Raw genomic sequence first — 21,195 nt, forward strand, 5'->3', positions numbered from 1 at the left:
TTGGAAATTCATCTTAATTTATGTTATTTATTGTGAAGTAAATGATCTCTGAAACGAACAAGAAAACCGTCGAAAAACGGCATCTCTCTTTTTCAAACGTGGCAATCCCTGCTTAATATTTATCCCTCGTTTTTTTTAGAGATTTACCTGTCGGGGGATTTCTATTATGTACACTGTCCCGTGTCTTTGGAACATGGTCGGGGTAAGAGTGACCATAAACTTGTTTAAGCTCCCCAGTGGTGTTTTACCACTGACCGTTTCAAGGCTGTGCCCCATTGTTCCTCTATTTGTTTGTTTTGTCCTCGTGTGTTTGCTTTGTATGTGTGTGTGTGTGTGTGTTTTAGAAGTGTGCACATCTGTGTACTGCGGATTTCGGTTTGGGGAGGCTGTGTTTTTGGAACGTGGCATTCCCTGTCTGATATTTAACCTTGTTTTTTCTAGCATCGCGTATGGCGTCATTTAACAAATTCTTTATTTCTTTATTTGAAATATCACGTAACATGTACGTTCAGAAGTAAGACTATAATCAGTTTTTTTTGCATTTCTAATAGCTGGATTTGGAATCCATAGATGTAGTGCCTACTTATACGTCTGTTTCTTCAGATTATCCATATATACAAGACATACTTACAAGGGCATATGAGGAGCGATAATATCCAAAAGTGCGCCAAACAGATGATTTCAGCTATCCAGAATATGTGCATGGAAAAAAACTTAGCAAAGCTTGCTTTCATTACGTTTGAAACACATATGTCATCTGAACGTCTTTTGGAATCATTCGAAAACAAATTCGAAGATATGACTGACGATCTTACAGCTGTTTTCATTTCGGCAATAGACGGCGAAAGGTGGGTTAAAAAGTGTGTCATTATTTGAATTATGAGTCCTCTACTGGTTGAAAACCAGTTTCGGAGACTATAGGAATGCGCCCTTCCATCATTCCGTCCGCAATTTCGTGTGCGGTCCATAACTGTCATACATGAAGGGGTTTTAATATTACTTAGCACAAATGTTCCCCATGATGAGACGACGTGTCATGCGCAAAACTCAGACCGCTAGCTTAAAGGTCAAGGTCACAATTGGAGGTCAAAGGTCAACAGAGCCTTCTTTCTTGTCCGGTCCATAACTCTGCAATACATGAAGGGATTTTAATATTACTTTGCACAAATAATCTTATAATAAGACAATATGTCATGCACTATTTTCAGATCCCTAGCTTAAAGGTCAAGCTCACACTTGGCAGTCAAATGTTAACTTGGCATGAACAGGGTCTGTTTTTTGTCCGGTCCATAACTCTGTAATTCATGAAGGGATTTTAATATTACTTGGCACAAATGTTTCCAATATCCGGATCCTAGCTTTTAGTTCAACGTCACAATTGGAAGTCAAATGTCAATAGATATTTTTCCTGTCCGGTCCGGAACTCTGTCATCCATAAAAGGAATTCAATATTACTTGGCATAAATGTTCCCCATGATGAGACGATGTGTCTTGCGCAACACCCAGAACCCTAGTTTAAAGGTCAAGGTCACAGTTGGACATCAAAGGTCAATTGGATTTTTTCCGTCCAGTCTGTAACTGTCATGCAAAACAGAATTTAAATATCAGTTTGAACAAATATTCCCCTGGATGAGACAACGTGTCATGGGCAAAACCCGGGCCCTTAGCTGCAAGGTCAAGGTCACAATTTGAAGTCGAAGGCCAAAAGGGCTTTTTCCCTGTCCAGTCTGTAACTCAACAATCCTTAAAAGGATTTTAATATTAGTTGGCACAAATGTTCACCATCTTGAGACGGAGTGTCATGCACAAGAACCAGGTGCCTAGGTCTAAGGTCAAGGTCACACTTAGAGGGTCAAAGGTCAGATACAAGAATGACTTTGTCCGGAGCATTTCTTCTTTATGCATGGAGGGATTTTGATGTAACTTGGCACAAATGTTCGCCACCATGAGACACACTTGTTTTTAGAATTACGTCCCTTTGTTTCACTATAAATAGATTATATTGTAACTTTTTTATTACTGGCCGTAGGGAAAAATCGAGACCACTTTCCTGTGGTACAACATGCATGTTACATTCAATATTTAGGTGTATTTTGACCTATTTCTACCTTATAAATAGTTTCTAATGGACTTATATTATATAGATTTTTTTTAGGATTAGGATTTATTTCCCTTTGTTGTTACTATAAATGACTTAAATAACTTATATGATAACTTTTTATAATCGGCCAAAAATTCCATATGAGAACAACTGTAGGTGTTTATAAATGCAAATTTTAATCCAAGTGTTTTGTTATAACATATTGTATATATAGTACAATATTGTTTATATATCATAGACAGATATCAGTTCATTATGTTATACTGAAGTAGATTAAATTACGTGCATTCCATTAGGAGACTTTGTATTGCATGGCAATACTCATTCACTTGTTTTATATGTATTTATGACTGCTATGTGAGAAAACAGGACATGAAATAGTGTCATTAAATAATCTTGTTTCTTGTCGTAAAAGAATATTTGATATTTATGATATGCAGATTTAAACAAGAGCTGTCCGTAAGACAGCGCGCTCGACTTTTCTCAGTGCTTGACTCTGAATTAGAGCTTTGCCAGTAAAAACATTATAAAACTTAAACCAAAAAATCTAAGTTAAACAGGGACTTAACTCTGTCAAAATTCAAATCAGAGTTATGGGGTTTGTTTCTCCTGATGTAGACTTGTTAATAACTATTTTAAGTTTCAAGTCAATAGCTTTGATATTAACAGAGATATTTGACTTTATCAAAAACTTTAACCGAAAATTCTAAGTTAAAAAGGAATATAACTCTGTCAAAATTCAAATCAGAGTTATGGGGATTGTTTCTTCAGGTGTAGACTTTGGTAGTAAATAAATATTTTAAGTTTCAAGTCAATAGCTTTGATAATAACAGAGATATTTGACTTTATCAAAAACTTTAACCAAAACTTCTAAGTTAAAAAGGGGCATAATTCTGTCAAATTCAAATCAGAGTTATGGGGATTGTTTCTCTTGGTGTAGACTTTGATAGTAAATAACTATTTTAAGTTTCAAGTTAATAGCTTTGATAGTACCAGAGATATTTGACTTTATCAAAAACTTTAACCAAAACTTCTAAGTAAAAAAGGGGCATAACTCTGTCAAAATTCAAATCAGAGTTATGGGGAATGTTTCTCCTGGCGTAGACTTTGATAGTAAATAAATATTTTAAGTTTCAGGTCAATAGCTTTGATAGTATCAGATATATTTGACTTTATCAAAAACTTTAACCAAAAATTCTAAGTCAAAAAGGGGCATAACTCCATCAAAATTCAAGTCAGAGTTAAAGGGATTGTTTCTCCTGGCGTAGACTTTGATAGTAAATAACCATTTTAAGTTTCAAGTCAATAGCTTTGATACTAACAGAGATATTTGACTTAATAAAAAAAAATTAACCAACGGCGAAGCCGACGCCGACACCGGGGCGAGTGCAATAGCTCTACTTTTTCTCCGAAAAGTCGAGCTAAAATGTATGCAAAAATACATAATATCAAATAGCTTGGATCTTATTAAATGTGGCGGATCATTAAGTATTACTAAAAGTTAGGGCTTTACAGTAAAGACCTACTTCAATATATGTATATTATATAAAATTAAAAAAAAATATATCTTCAAATGTACAGCTGTTTGAATTAAATGGCAAAAGATTAATAAAAAGTGTTCTAATTTCACCATACCAATTCTCTGGTGCAAAAGAGTTAATACTTAAATATTACTGCTAATTTGTGACTCCTGGGGCCGTATTCATAAAGCATCTTAAGTATAAGTTTAGACCTAAGTTGAAGATTTTATTTAAGTTTGTGGTGATTTCAGCTTAAGTCTAAGTAAAAAACTTAAGTCCTATTCATAAAACAGCTTAAACTTAAGATACGTAAGAAATGACTTAAGTCAGAAAACAAAATGGCATCGTGAGTTAACGATTAAAGTGTTGTTTTTCAGATAAAAGCACTTTAAACATAATTGTGCATGTTGTATCTGTCTGAAACTATCTGTTGCTAAAAGCCCAGAAATACTTATTTAGTTGTTTTATGAATAACAAATATACTAGTACTTAAGTAAAATAAATTTCTTACTTAAGTAATACTTATGAATAATAAGTAAATAATCAATTTCTTATACTTATACATAAGATGCTTTATGAATACGGCCCCAGGGCTCGTAATAATAAGTAAATAATCAATTTCTTATACTTATACATAAGATGCTTTATGAATACGGCCCCAGGGCTCGTACGTTGCTGCATTAGTTCTGTCTCAACGATAACAGGTTAAACGATTATTGTAACAGTGTCAATGTATGTGATAAGGCTGATATAAATAATAGGCATAGCAATTAAATGGTTACATTAGTTTAATCCCATATGTAAACAAATTATTCAAGTTATAGTGAGTAAGTAGCAGCATTAAGATATTTTCAGAAGAACGAGTATTATTATTTAAAAGGGTTAGCCAGTCGACTATGAATGTAATGAATTTCTAAATAAACTAATAAACTTCAAAAGTACTTTTTCTGCAGGTGGTTTCTCTATAAAAGCCATTTATATGATAAAATGTAACAAAGGGAATTCTAATCGAGGTCGTCAAAAACTTTAAACGAATGAATATCTAAACATTAGAAACTCATATCGATGTATTTTGGCTTATCACGTTATTCATATTTTAATTGAACAGTGGAATAACTCTAAATAAAGAGACTACATCTGTAAATTAAGCTTTATGTAAATATGTAATTGTTAAATTACTGTTTGATAAATGTTTCCGTAACAAAGTTTTCCTTTATGTTTATTTATATATTGAGAATACTATTAGTAAAATACATTGTGTTATAGAATTTATTTTCTTGCATACCAGACTGGAAATTCTTGTGATTTCATCAGTGCTTTAAAACTATATCTTACACCCTGGTTGTAAGATGACTCTCGTGCTCTAAATGACGTTTAACGAACTACATCGTTGTAGCAGATTTGTGTAGTAATTGTAATGATTTTACGTAAAAACGGATAAAAATCAAATTCTTTGTTCCTTACAATATATTTTCCGATTAAAAAAGAACAACGTTATTTTACGGAAAAACATAACGTTTCACCGCAGATGATTATAAGATTCTTTCATTGGTTGTAGGTGCAGATGGGAATTTCTGGCCTCGAGGGTAACTGTATAGGCGGAAACGAGGCTCTGTCGAGTTATCTCGTAAGAATTTCTGGCCTCGAGGGTAACTGTATAGGCGGAAACGAGGCTCTGCCGAGTTACCTCGTAAACAATTACCCGAGAGCCGAATATTCCCATCTGCACCTACAACCAGTGATAGAATCTTTTTTGCAAACCATTTTCAATAAATAATAATAATAATTATAATAAAATCAATCGAACGGCTTTCTTTTTTTTTTAAACTATTTCTTATAGCAGCTTATTTAGACAAAGTGCTGAAAACCAACGTCCGTAAACAGGAAAGACGTCATGACGTTTCGAAGACAAATAACAATGTTTAACTTTGGTTTTGTTTATTCAGATGTAGCGTAACGTTATGATTTTTCTTTAAATTGAGAAATATACTATCAGAAACAAAGAGGAACTATCAAGGTATTGGATTCTTATTCCGTTTTTTTTTTCAAATAAAGATAATTATTACCCAAATATTTTACATAATATGTTGTTCATAATACGTCATTTGTATCATAGCTCAGTGTTTTTTCTTAACAAATTTGGTGCAGGTAATTCGTATACTCTGAGTACAGAGTGCGGTAACTAAAAGTGTGCAGGTATTTCATACCCGCACGCTAGTTACCGCACTGTTGGATAGGAAAGTATGCCAGCGTGTCTGGAACAGTAGACGGCGAGCAAACTCCAACGCAGTGATCTCCCTTACCGCTTCGCTCATTGATCACTGCCAACACAATGTTTTTATCTAAAATTCAGCTAAGCGGACTTCTTTTAGCTATATAATTATTTAGTTATTTTTCCCCCAATGTTTTCGAAGTTTACACTTCTTTCAGCACAGGCGAATGTTCCATAATGAAAAAAAAAAGATTCTGAATGAAAATACGTCATTATTTACATGATAGCTAAGTATCCTGAAACGAAACTGAAAGTAAACAAACGAGTATGTCGACGTTAATCTTTGACGCCGTTCACTATATTATAATGCTGCCATTTGACCCAAGCCGAAACAGATGGAGGCTTTTGAATATTTTCCTGCTGGCCAAGATATGTTATTGTCAAAAGTTAAGTATATCATACTAATAAGTAAGTTAATTTTTAAAACGATCATCACGTGATGAACCATGGTCACGTGAATGTTGTGGTGGCAGTGATCAATGAGCGAAGCGGTAAGGGAGATCACTGCGTTGGAGTTTGGACGGCGAGGTGTATTTTATTGATTTTCTGCTCTAGCATTGGTTTATTTTACCTGGGCTTTACACATTTGTAAAGCAAGGATTTTAAGTACTCACTGAACTGCTGTATATGGCAGTGTGGAACGCCTACAACTACCATATATGGATGGCTATGATACAAAACAGAAAGAACATTAAAACTCTCGGGTAAACGATTTATACTCGGGGGCTACGCCCCCTCGTACAAATCGTTTACCCTCAAGTTTCAATGCTCTTTCTATTACTTACAGCACGAGCGTAATCTTACCCAGGAGTGTAAGATGGATTTTTCCAGCACCGGTAAAAACAACGGAAATCCCCGTCTGGTATTCAAGAAAAAACTAAACCGGAACTATTACGTTGCGTTTGTCTTTGTAACGTCATGACGTACTTCCTGTATGAAAAGTTCCCCCACTTTGCTAATAACGCTACTGTAAGAAAGAAGTGCTATATTAAAAGTCAATCTTTGAATTTATTTACTATTATTTGTTGCATATGGCATGCAAGAAAAAGATTCAATCACTGGTGGTAATTTCAGATGGAAATATCCGGCTCTCGGGTAACTGTTTACGTGGTTACTCAGCTGAGACTCGTTACCAAACCCCTCCCCCCCCCCCCCCAAAAAAAAAAAAAATAGTTACCCTCGAGTCAGATATCCTTCCCTCTGCACCTTCAAGAAAGAAAGAAAGAATCTTATAGTAAGAACGATTTTGGTATTTTAAATCACCCATTTGTACATTAGAATTAACTTTCGGGATATTTTAGCTATAATATAGAATATCAGCGAAACCTATCTTATTTTCTCGTTAATTTACGAAATCTATTAGCCCAGACACTGGAAACTCGGTCAGGCAAAAATATAAAATAGATGAAAAAACCTGATAGAATACGACAACCGTTTTTTACTTCTTTTTATTTTCGTAGAATCATAGAAGTCTCAATTAATTTTTTTCTAAATTCCGAAATTAGGCCTCAAGTTCAAGAAACATTCTCAGCTGAGACTGATCATGAAACTTCATTTGTCATTAAACTGCACGTTTAAAATTACAAATGTACTTGTAAGGTTCAAGACACAGAACGGCCAACTTTCTTAGAAGTTATAAATGCAAACCATTCGCTTTTTACAGTTTGAAAATAAAAGCATCTGGAGAAAAGGTAATAACAATGTTCATATGTTCATATTTAGATATTGAATTTTTCAATTATAAAACCCAGAAAAGTTTAAATGTATACGGCGGTATGTTTAACATATACATTTATTTTTTTAAATGAAATTATCTCGTGCGCACAGCATCTGTTCTCGAGCGCACGACATCTTATCTCGTGCGCACGACATCTTATCTCGCACGACATCTTATCTCGTGCGCTTGACATCTTATCTCGTGCGCACTACATCTTATGTCGACCGACCGCACGACATCTTATCTCGAGCGCACGACATCCTATCTATATATAATAGGGCCCTTTGTGTGTATTTAGGTCATCAGTGAAAACATACAGACAAGTAGATAATTACGGTGCCGCCTATTCGGATGTTATTTAAACTTCTAACAAGTACAAGTTTATGACATTATTTGGGAAAGCAGTGCACATAATTGAGCATCCAGTCTTCGAAATTAAACGTACATAATTAATGATGCTTACTGCATGTTAGGCGCATATAAATTGAGAACATACAGCTCATTGAAATATTATTGCAAGGTAATATTACCGCCACAACACAGAGCGTCATTAAGTAAATTTAGATGTGGGGTTGCCCCTATCAGAATAGAAACTGGTAGATATGAAAATGTTGCGTTGGAAGACCATTTATGCCCATTCTGCAATTTCTTAGAAAGCGAGTCTCATGTGCTTTTAGAATGCAAAATGTATGATGAGTATTGTTCTGTTTTATTTGAAAGAGCCATTGAAAAGGACTATTATTTTATGCATATGAATATGTCAGGCAAACTAGTATTTATACTCTGTGAAAATTCAATGTTAAAAGTTACAGCCCAAACCTGCCGATGTATTTTACAATGACGAAATATGTATTTATGTAAATAATTATCATTTTGGTCATTGCATAAGCTTTACATTATGGTATAAGGCCAAGGTATCACACAAATATTTTTTTTATTTCTAGGTTACACCTGTTTTCACGATAATTTTTCTTCATAATGGTGAAACAGGATAGGCATTGCCATTAATTGTTTTTTCGGTACATATAGTACTTGTCGGGCATTTTCGTTTTTATATATCATGCAATTAACATTTACCGTACATACTCTCACCTTCACACACATTTGATACTACTAGCCACTACGCAAACAACAAATCACACACCAGTACGCATACACCACTAGCAACATTTTATGCTTTTTACATACTCCTGGTAATATTATGTTCGAAGGTGATGTATAGTTTTAGTACCATGTACTTTAAAAGTCTCTTGTAATTCTTTTAAGAATGGCCATTTACATGTTTTTATTTGTGTATTATATACTGTTATATTTTATGTTTTGTAAATGGATGAGACTCATAAAATAATAAAATAAAAAAAAATAAAATAAAGTAAAAATAAAATTAAATAAAATAAAGTAAAAATAAAATAAAATAAAATAAAATTATTGGTCATCCAATCTTCGAAAATAAACGTACATAATTTATGATGCTTACTGCATGTTAGAGTAGCAACAAATCGCATTTCGACTGATAGTATAAATTCGCACATTGTCAGAAAAGTTATAAAATTGCATTGCATGAATTAAGTGGAAACGGAGAAATTCTTTGATAAACGGACAAAGAATACTTACTAAATCTTTATTTTGTGAAGGAATTAAATATATTCCTTTGCGTCATCCTTGAATTTTTGCTGCCTTTTTAATCAGTTTGTGAATTTAAATTTCTACCCTGTAAACCCGTAAAACGGTTATAAGTAGAAGCAAAAACGGTGGGAGTCGTATGTTTTTACTGATGACCTGAATACACACAAAGGGCCTTAATATATATAGATAAGATGTCGTGCGCTCGGGATAAGATGTCATGCACACGAGGGAATTAAGCGAATTCCATGAGAAGCTCCACTGTCCAGAGAATATGCGCATTTTGTCTTCGTGTATCGGTCGGATGACTTTTCATAGTTATTGCCCTTTGATTATTCAACACTAGTATGCTATAGTACAATTCTCGTCCGGAATATTTGTCAGTAACCATTCTTCATAAGAAGCTTTACTATCAAGAGGAGATACGCATATTGTATTCTTGATTCGGTCGAATGATTTCCGCTGACTTATGTTTATTCAACATTAGTATACTATGGTACCATTTCTTGTCTGGAGTATTCCTCAGCAACCACTGGATGGTATTGATTGAATATTCATAGTAAGCTTCAGTCGCAAGAGGAGATATGCATATTGTCTTCATATTCGATTTGGATGATTTTCACTGACTTATTGCTATTTGATTATTCAATATTAGTCAATAAATTCCACTCTTTTGATATTCAAATTTCGGGGAGCATCAATCGGTTTTACCAATATTTTCTTGTACTCCGAGGGCACTGGCAATGCTTGCAATGTTCCGCGGTCTTGAAAGTAAAAGTATTTTTCGAACCAACTAATAAATACTTGGGTTTTATTCTAAGTTTAAGAAGAAAAAAAAGCATACTTAAACAGAACAAATTTGCAATTCTATGCTTGCCTTACTCCGATTGTTTTCTTTCCAAACTACGTAAAACTTTAATGTAGGATACCAGTTCTTGTACATTTACACGTTATTATTAAGAAACGCCATACATTGTAACGTACTTTTCCCGGAATGATAACAGGATTTTGAGACTTTATACGCAAAAATTAAATCAATTCCAATATATAAAGCAGTATTAAGACCATGTTGATTCGGTTGGAGAATACCGGTACTTCCTCGTCTGTATTATAAACGCTTTATCATAATTTGCCCGGTGTCTTGTCATGCTGATCCTAGGTGTATTATCTATAATAATTTGAATATTTCATTCGGGAACTTGTATCTACTTCAGTGGATCCTACGTCTGAGTTTATGTTATTTAATTATCTTCCTAAAAGTAATCTAAAGGTATAAATCAACTGGATCCTCGAGATCCAGTTAACTCACTGACCATTCAAAAGCGGAACCATTCTGTACTCCCATACTTGTTTGTTTTGTCCTTGTTGTCTATTGGTCTTTTTGTTTTACGTTGTTTATTTTTTGTGAACTATTTTTAGACACATTCATACACTAATATTTGTTAAGTAAGACGACTGAACTTTTAGATCCTAGATATTACTTCTGACTTTTTGTTCGTCTTAAATACATAAACACTTTGATGTTTACAGAGTTCAAAAGTTCTTTTGTCCAGAATCTGGAAATGCAACTAGCAAATATAATGAAGATGGAATGACGTTTACGGATTTGGATCAAGAATATTTTGCAACTACGCAAAAAAGACATAAAATGCTTCAAGAGATAGTTAAAAAACGGCACGTAAGTTTTATTTAAGGAGGTAGGCTACCTTGATATTTGTCTGTGCGCATGCCCAACCGGAAGCTAACGTGACGATTTACGACGAGGTTTACGACAAACTAAATGTGTTTGTATATCCATTCTTCTGAAAGATAATCATGAACCTGTCTCCGTTCTGATGCTTCATGGTTTAATTATGCAGAAATAATGAATGAATTGCTGCAGAAACGCTTCAAAACATTGACGTCATGATGTTACGTGTCAGTTACCGCGCAAAATTAATAGCTTTTATTTTGAAAGTACGTAATTCTGTGCATTTTTTTATTTGAACTATTTTTAAACAGGCATTATTTGCTGAAATATAATTTATGAGTCTTTCGCTCGGAATAAGGATCAATATTTTGCTTCTTTTATGTAGTTATATTGAAATGTAATGCGGAATGTTAGAAAATTGATGATGGTAACTGATGTTATTAGAATATAGTTGGATGAAAGGTTACTTATTATGGCCATTTTCAAATAAAAATCGGACAGTTTGATTTGTTATACATATTTTCAGTTTCCGTTGATAATTTGTTACTTATATACTAAAACTAAGCTCTAAAATTGTTTAAATTTCAGTAGAAATTCGTGGTTTCTTGAATTAAATTGATGTTACCATGGAAACGAAGCCCGTGACTTACATATCTAAATGTAAAATTTAAAAGCGTTGACACTGGTCTATTTAAGGAACTCCGCGTCAGCTTTTTATTTGCATTTCAACAATATCCATGAGGCTTACAGCAGCATGCAGAACGATATTTTCATAAAAATGTCAGACGAGTTGTACTGTTGTATAAATTTTTTAAGCTGTGAAATTTGTTTGAATAAATGCAAATAACACGAAAATATTACTTACGTTAGATGAAGATGTTTAAAAGCTACATTAACAAGAAAGATATTTAATATTTTTTTTTATAAGAAATTACTATAAAAAGCAAGACATAAGCTATTTTAAACATCTCTGTTGCCATGGCTACCTTAAATTTTAAGAAAACTAGGGTACCATGTAGTGATAATAGTAATAAGTGCTTGGTATTTTGCTAATAATATTACTCAAATATTCCATATTGGTCATTAACAGAATGGCACTGAAGCCGTCAAAAAAACCCGTTTTCATACATAGTTGTTTAAAAATGAGAAAAAAATGCGTTATCATGGAAACACGAGCCCCGCGACATATACATTTTAAGCTTGTATCTGAAAGCTAACGCGCAACTAGTAAAACTATCAATTATGCAGACTTCTACGGATAACAATGAAACTGAAATACACTGAACAGTGTTAAATATCCGTTTTTTCATTCTTCTTACAATATAAAATATCTTTGGAGGGTCATGTACTTCAAACCTGGATAAAAATTGTACTTGAAGGGACAGAGATAAACGGACTTAAGATTGTAGCAGTTAAAACATTGAATCACACGAAACACAAACAATTGCTGCAGTTCAACTAATTTGCATTTACCCTGGTAACAAGGTAACCTACCTTCTTAAGTTCACAGAAAGCTACGTAACATTTTTGTCTGTATATCTGTTTGCTTATTTAGTTGACTGATTGCTTCCTTGCTTGGTTGATTAATTGATTGATTGGTGGATTAATTTATAAGCGTTAAACACAACTTAAAACAGCATGTAAATAATAATACGATGGAGAATTAACGTTATTAGTGCTCCTTGATTTTCTTTTTTAGTGGTCTGTTCTTTGTAATTTACTGTCAACTTCTTAAGATAGAATAGATTCGGACATTATTTTAAGGCGTGCGTCGGTGATATTTATACATCTGTGTTGCAAGGTATCGAAGATTTGAAAAGGTTCCTGCGAAAATTAAGTAACTCATCTTCTTTTACTTATGCTTGAACCGACATGGCTAAACGAATTTCTCTGCTAATTTTTCAACATAGGATAAGTGTATTCGGGGATCAGTTGGACGGCCGAATGGGCAAAGGAAACAGTTTTAAAGCCATTCCTGACTTTTAGGAAAGTTATGATGATTCTCAATACCCTTTTATTTCGGTGTTTGTTATATTTTCTTCGAGTACGCGCTCAGTTATACTGTAATAGAATTCCACTAGCGTGAGAGTTGTTGCACTTTTCATTTTCTCTCATGAACAGACTCAGTCAAACCGAGTTAGCTATTATTCTGCTGGGTTACATTCTATGCTTCAAAAGGACCTTTTTGCAGATTTTATTATGCTTAATCTGAGCTTCATAACGCAAACATTGAAAAAAAGCCCCGAAAGGTTAATCATTTTTACGACTGACCGGCAACTCATTCAGTAAATTTGTATATACATATATATCTCCATAAACTACTTTATATATTTTGAAATGGCAGAAAACACTGATACAACTGTTAGGCAAACTGTTGGACCAACAAGGTGAGGATGAATATGCCATGTGCAAAATGCTTGAAATGGATGGTGTAGGAAGAGTACCAGATATGGATGGCTATGACTTTACATTCCATACAGTTTTTCAACAGGTTGCATACAACAATGTAGAGGTAAGAAGCCATTGTTATTGTTTCTGACACCTATTAGAACTACACCCATGAAAATTCTATTTTATTTTAAATCCTTCTATCTGTATGCTTTTACAAGAATGATGAAAATCTACATAAACTCAAGAAATCCCAGACACCTCAGCTTAATTCATTTAAAAACCTAGCATTATCAGTATCACAATGTTCAACATATTGGAGAATTCAACGGCAGCCATTTCTGACTATTAATATTACTGTCATTAGGTTAGAGAACACCAATTGTTTTCCCATATACTTCCATTATAACATTATGGCGTGTACGGCCTTCCATAAATCGAAACATGTATATCCAATCACATTTTTTTCAAGAACTATCTTAGTTCCACCAAAATATCGGACGAAAAACATATGAATAGTGATACTTTATTTAAGTAATTTTCGTGTGAATGAGATGATCCCCTGTTTACATTGTTGGCATGGCGGGAGAAATTCATTTGATAAAACTTTTTTTCAATACAAATAAAATGTAGCAAATTTTGTCAAAATGTATAATGTAATACTGTAAATGCAGTAAAAATATTCCATTTTGAAAAAGAAATCACTTCTTGGATTTGTTTACATGACTAACCAATCAGAACGGACAAACATTACCTTATTCCCAGGTATACACTTACCTAAGTTCCCTGTACTTTTTTGAATTGGTAATCTCTGACCATCACTATAAAAAGTTTTTATAAACTTTTTAATGCAATCATAAAATATGACAAAACTATATCACTTTGTCAAGGACTTTCTTTCCTATTTTTGTGTGCGATACCATGTTTCCTTTGAGATAAGTTCCTTTATTAACCCCCGGCCAAAGGCGAAGGGGATATTAGAAATGCTCTCCGTCCGTTCGTGCGTGCGTCCGTCCGTGTGTCCGCAACGATCTTTGTCCGGAGCATAACTCCAAAAGTACTGGAGGGATTTTCTTCAAATTTCATACACTGATAGAACACATTGGGAGGAAGTGCAGTGTGCAAGAACAATAACTCTACCTTGCCTATTTTTGAGTTATTCCCCTTTATCATATTTTCTTAAAACATTTTGTCCGGAGCATAACCCCAAAAGTACTGGAGGGAATTTCTTCAAACTTCATACACTGATTGAACACATTGGGAGGAAGTGCAGTGTGCAAGAACAATAACTCTATCATGCCTATTTTTTGAGTTATTCCCCTTTATCATATTTTCTTAAAACATTTTGTCCGGATCATTACCCCAAAAGTACTGGAGGGAATTTCTTCAAACTTCATACACTGATAGAACACATTGGGAGGAAGTGCAGTGTGCAAGAACAATAACTCTACCTTGCCTATTTTTTGAGTTATTCGCCTTTATCATATTTTCTTAAAAAAAATTGTCCAGGGCATAACTCCAAAAGCACTGGAGGGATTTTCTTCAAACTTGATACACTGATAGAACACATTGGGAGGAAGTGCAGTGTGCAAGAATAATAACTCTACCTTGCCTATTTTTTGAATTATTCCCCTTTATCAGATTTTCTTAAAACATTTTGTCCGGAGCATATACCCAAAAGTACTGGAGGGATTTTCTTCAAACTTCATAAACTGATAGAACACACTGGGAGGAAGTGCATTTGCAAGAACATAATTAATACTGATATTTCTTTTGTTGCACTTTGCGGACTTATGATAAAGTTATATATATCTGTCTGAGCAGTACAATCCCTGTAAATGCACACTACGTAAGCGCTCGGGCCCTTCCCGCACACCATATCTATAGTTCGGACTTCTTTAATGTGTAAAGGCATGTGCACAAAATTACAAATTTTGCCAACACCTTGTAAATTGTAATGTGTTTTTTAGAAAAGTAATAAATGGTAATAGAAAATAGCTCTCAGCTCATTTACACGGATAGTTCAGCGTTATTATGTATGTTATAGTTTTTCGCAGTTATGCAAGCTGACATAGAATACTGTCACCGAAAATTGTGACATGAACATACTGATAACTTTTCCCACTTTAGTCTTTTAATTAAAGCAAGATGTCAGCACTTCATGGTTTTAATGTATTGTCACATTGGAAAAAAGTTTGTTTTACAGTAACTTCGAAATTCCTCAGAAATCATATCATTTACCCCACCCACCTAATTCATAATTTCAAAATAGCATAGCTCTTAACCAAATAAATTCTACTTTTTCACCCTTATTTTTGCCTGGCATTTGCCTAAAATTGACGTAAGATTTACAATGGGGTACGGGAAGGTAATTTCAAATATCTATTAAAATAGATCAGGTTTGATTTTGATACTTTCCTGACTGATACATATAATGATAAGCTAAAATTGAAATAAAAGTTTTTAAGATAGCATTTTATATTATCTAGAAAATATAAATTAAAACAAAAAGAATAAAAATATCAAAATTCACCAGTTTTTAACAGTTTTTTAGCTCACATGTCACTTTGTGACAAAGTGAGCTTTTGTGATCGCGCAGCGTCCGTCGTCCGTCCGTTGGTCCGTCCGTCCGTCCGTCCGTGCGTCCGTAAACTTTTGCTTGTGACCAGTCTTGAGGTCACATTTTTCATGGGATCTTTATGAATGTTGGTTTGAATGTTCATCTTGATGATATCTAGGTCAAGTTCGAAACTGGGTCACGTGTGGTCAAAAACAAGGTCAGTAGGTCTAAAAATAGAAATACCTTGTGACCTCTCTAGAGGCCATACTTTTCAGTGGATCTTCAGGAAAATTAGTCAGAATGTTCACCTTGATGATATCTAGGTCAAGTTTGAAACTGGGTAATGTGTCTTAAAAAACTAGGTCAGTAGGTCAAATAATAAAAAAACCTTGTGACCTCTATAGAGGCCATATTTTTCAGGGATCTGTATGAAAGTTTGTCTGATTCTGAATGTTCACCTTGATGATATCTATGTCAAGTTTGAAAGTGGGTCATGTGCCTTTAAAAACTAGGTCAGTAGATCAAATAATATAAAAAACATTGTGACCTATCTTGAGGCCATATTTTTCATGGGATCTGTATGAAAGTTGGTCTGAATGTTTATCTTGATAATATCTAGGTCAAGTTCAAAACTGGGTCACGTGCGGTCAAAAACTATGTCAGTAGGTGTAAAAATAGAAAAACCTTGTGACCTCTCTAGAAGTCATACTTGTGAATGGATCTTCATGAAAATTGGTCAGAATGTTCACCTTGATGATATCTAGGTCAAGTTTAAAACTGGGTCACATGCCTTTAATAACTAGGTCAGTAGGTCAAATAATAGGAAAACCTTGTGACCTCTCTAGAGGCCATATTTTTCATGGGATCTGTATGAAACTTGGTCTAAATGTTCATCTTGATGATATCTAGGTCAGATTCGAAACTGGGTCACGTGCCTTCAATAACTAGGTCAGTAGGTCAAATAATAAAAAACCTTGTGACCTCTCTAGAGGCCATATTTTTCAATGGATCTTCATGAAAATTGGTCAGAATTTTTATCTTGATATCTAAGTCAGGTTCAAAACTGGGTCACATTAGCTCAAAAACTAGGTCACTATGTCAATAATAGAAAAAATGACATCATACTCAGTTCAAAACTGGGTCATGTGGGGACAGGTGAGCGATTCAGGACTATCATGGTCCTCTTGTTCTTAATAAATCTCTTAGATGCGCGGTGACCCCAACTTTTTTTCTTTCCATTTTGAATCATTGTTGTGTGTTATTAAACTGCAAAATATTTTGAAAATCTTAACGTAAGAATTTTTTTGTAGGTCTAAATACGTTTTTTTTTCCATTACAAATGAAGTGGGTGGGGTAATTATGTCAACATGTAAATATGAAATAGATTTGTTAGTAACATTTATGCTTATATAATACTGACATCACCTTGTATTCATATTAACCTGTAATACCTGAAATTCCTATAACATTAAGTGGGATATTATGTGTTTTTTCATATAATACAAACCAGCTAAAATTTAAGACTATTCCTAAGATCTTTAAGCATGATGCACAAAAAAAAAAACAAAAAGATTCTTTTTAAGTTGGTAACTTTATATATTTTTGTTTAACCTATCATATTATTATCTTCCAATTTTCATGGGTCATTAAAATTTATCTTAACAAAATATGAAATCAAATGAATAAAATTTCTTCTGAAACTAAAATTTACTTCTTAAAAGTTCTAAAAACAAAGTTCAACAGTGAACACCGAATTTGTCAAAATGTATCTCCTGTACAATTTGAAACGTCTAAGTTGTAGTATTTGGAAGCAGGCTTTAGCAGAAAATTTAACAATTATTTCAGAATTATGAAATATAAAACATAGTCTCTCCTTATCAGACAACATTTCAAAAATGTTACAAACGGCTCGTATTCCCATATACAAATCCTCATCGATTTCATTGTATAACTGACAGTGCAACAAGACAAGGATCTTGTCATCAACACACAAATTACAATCAAAACATGTTCTACTATCAACAACTAAATTTTCAAACTGACCGGTTTCAAGACGGATTGTTGTCACACCAGAACTAAATTTTGACAAAAGCACTTCGATGATGAAATGTTAAATTGTATCGCAAATATTTTTCAACATCAGGTTCCTCTTCAAAGAGTCTATAAAATAGAAAAAGTGGGAACTCCACAGGTCGCTCAACACAACAAAAACGAAAATGTTGCAGGCTCGGTTTGATTGAGCCTGTTAATGGACGGTAGTGGAAATGCATGCTACCGTCCACGCCCTATAAGTTCTAAGTTTCTTACCACCATTATTCCTACTCATTATAATTTTCCACTTATCAAAATCAGTTGACACTAGTTTACATTCTTCCATGCCAGCAACATTCTTTGTACTTAGAACTTGTGTATTATTAACATATATATCAATGCTATTAAGCATTTTACATATTCAGAAATATTGGCTTTTACAAGTGGGAGAAGCTCTCCGTCTGGCCCAATCAAATATCTTGTGGTTAAGGCTTCCAAAATCCATATTTGGCATTCTACAAAACTGTCGTACAACCGACCCCATTGCCGTACTATACATGGTTTCCATCCCATTTCCCCAATTACCGCAACATTTGGGGTATATATTCTAACCCTTTAAAATACGTCATGACTCGATTCTGAATAGAGGTTATACAAGAGAAGGACTGGTCACCCCAAATAGACGCATTATATTTCAAAAAAGGCCAAACCTTGCTGTCGCGCAGCTTCGAGAATGTCGTGTATTGAATTCCCTACCTGTTTATTGTTTGATATGAATAGACCAAGTGCTCTTCCAGCAGATAATGCTACTGACTTTGCCATTTCAGCATAACCCATAAACTCGTGTAATTTTAGACCCAAATATCTATAACTATGAACACTATCAATATTTTGATTGCATATTTTAAAACTAAAAGACGTCAAATTTGTACTTTGAGTAATTGAAAATATGTCAAAATACGTATAACTAAGGTATTAAATACCTAATAGAAATGTTTAAAAAATGGCATTCGCTTGGTATATTCTTAAAGTTGACCTTGTTTTGCACTGTGTTGCAACAACTTTTACCGTGCCGTTTTTATAAATGATTTATGATATTTCCTCAAGCTCAAGTAGAGACAAATTTCAATGTGATGGCCAATGTCCAAAACTTTTGCAGATACTTCATTATACCATTAATTTTGATGAAAGAAACATCAAACTATTGGTAAAGAACTATAAAACTCAAAATAAAACTGTCAGTTTCATTTTTAGGTGTGCCCCAAGTAAAAACACTTAATGAGACAGAATTCTAACTCAAAGGTCGAGACTTGTGGAACTGTTTAAAGTTTTGTAACTTAATTCAAAATAAGCTTGGGGCAGAAGTAAAACCTACCTACATTTCTTCCACAAAATGTATTCTAAAGAGTAAAGGCAAAATAGAGAACCGCATGTTACTCAGTATTTTTAAAGATGTCTAACTCTGCCCCCTTCTGTTTCAGAGGTAAATTCACTTTGAACAGCAAAAAAATCCCTTATCAAATCAAACAATTCAAATTTTGTACAATAAATCAATATTAAGTCTAGAAAAAAAGTAAAAACTTACTAGAAAATAGGAATGTAAGGGGAATGAATTGGTACCAGTGGGGCTTGAACCTATGCCCCCTTGAAAAAATTAAGTCAAAAGTAGGTTTATGGTAAGAATTGAATACTCTTTAGAAGGAGCTACACTATTAGGTATCTGATAGCTTAAGATTAACACGAAATATTTCAAACTATTCATAATTGTCGACTACTTTTCAGATCTAGTAACGAAACACTTAAGCAGATCTCTTAAGTTTACACCTGGAACTCAATGTTAAAATGCACGAGTTTCTAAAGGCTGTTTTGATATGGCAAGAAGAAAACACTTTAAAACATTTTGATGTTAAACGTTTACTGATTTGATTAGCATGACAGGCGAAGGTCATTATCATAAGGCTATTACTGTCATTTTGTGTGACTCATTTTCAGTCGTTTTGTGACGCTTACGGTAACAATGTACGCGAACAGGCATTTTTTGTTTTGTTTTTCAGAAAGTTTGTGTCGGTCTGTTATATTTAAATATTTCATGGCGGCTGTTAAAAAAATTACCTCCTAGCTTTAATATATACTTTAAGCTAACTGACATATATTTATATGATTCTTTGAAATTTATTTCCTTAATATTTATTTTTAAGGATGCTGTCTGTCACAAGACTTTTAAACGACTGGTAGAAACAAAATGGGACAAATGGTGCCGATCTGCATTTACGTAAGTTATTGTTTTGTATTTGACGATATTTTTATTCTATCCTATTTTCGTAAATTTTATAACAGTTACTGATTTTACAAATACTTGATTAGATTAAGCACTAGTTGAATTACTGCATCACCATAATAAAATGGATGTGTTGGACGAAGTTTAAGACGTGTTTAAGGTTTGTGAAAGTTAGAAAATTCATTTAAAGAGAACACAAGGCAATTATCGTAAACCAAAGTGCATGTTTGGTGATTACGTAAATATAATTTAGTGTTTCGAGAAATTTACAATACGAAACAGTGTGTAGTCTTCAATCTTTTGTAAAAATGACAAAAAATACGTAAATCTTCTAGCATCACACACAGCTTATAATTTATCAGGTAAGTAGTAGCCGTACAAATGGGGTAATAAAAGGTATATGTTGGTTCACACTACCTAAACAGACTGATTGACTTGTCAATATATTATCCAACCGACCAAAACAAACAAGGATAAATACATAACAGGATATGCCACGTTCCAAAAACGCTGGCCTCCAGAAAGCGAACATGCACCCCCCCCCCCCCCCCCCCCCCACACAGACACATACACAAAAACCACACACACATACATACACACAAAAAAGCAAGAGCACCACTGATGAGCTTAAACCGGTTAATGGTGCACTTAACCTCACTCTTACCCATTATGTTCTAAAGTCACGGGACAGTGTAATTAAATGTAATACCCACCAGATGATTTACACGCAATCACAAAAATGCTCTTGCAAATTTATATAAAAAGCAAACCTTAAGAACCCAAAACGCATGTACTACATTCATTTGGAGAGGAAAGAGTATCAAGATAAACACCCTTAAAGACCCGACAAAACAGGCCAGAAGACAAAAATCGAAATATTTCAGTCCTGATAGGACTTAAGAACTGCCTATCATAGAGCCCCCAACCCCTCTTCCGTCAGAAGCAATCAAAGAGGAAAGCGTAATGCACATATGTTAAAAAGGTTGAACGCTAAACATGCGGTGTGTCGCAAAAG

At 33.9% G+C, this 21,195-nt stretch overlaps 1 protein-coding gene across 1 annotated transcript in view; it reads left to right on the forward strand.

The window, feature by feature from the left end:
• LOC123531960 (uncharacterized) overlaps positions 1-21,195 on the forward strand; it is a 142,294-nt gene that overhangs the window by 36,748 nt on the left and 84,351 nt on the right. Inside the window, exons 6-9 of the mRNA XM_045313280.2 lie at positions 604-848; positions 10,764-10,911; positions 13,268-13,435; positions 20,101-20,174. Of these exons, the coding sequence (XP_045169215.2) occupies positions 640-848; positions 10,764-10,911; positions 13,268-13,435; positions 20,101-20,174 (599 nt within the window). The 5' untranslated portion in view covers positions 604-639. The remainder of the gene's footprint in view (positions 1-603; positions 849-10,763; positions 10,912-13,267; positions 13,436-20,100; positions 20,175-21,195) is intronic.

The sequence above is a fragment of the Mercenaria mercenaria genome, chromosome 11 (genome assembly GCF_021730395.1).
Source record: "Mercenaria mercenaria strain notata chromosome 11, MADL_Memer_1, whole genome shotgun sequence".
NCBI lineage: Eukaryota > Metazoa > Mollusca > Bivalvia > Venerida > Veneridae > Mercenaria > Mercenaria mercenaria.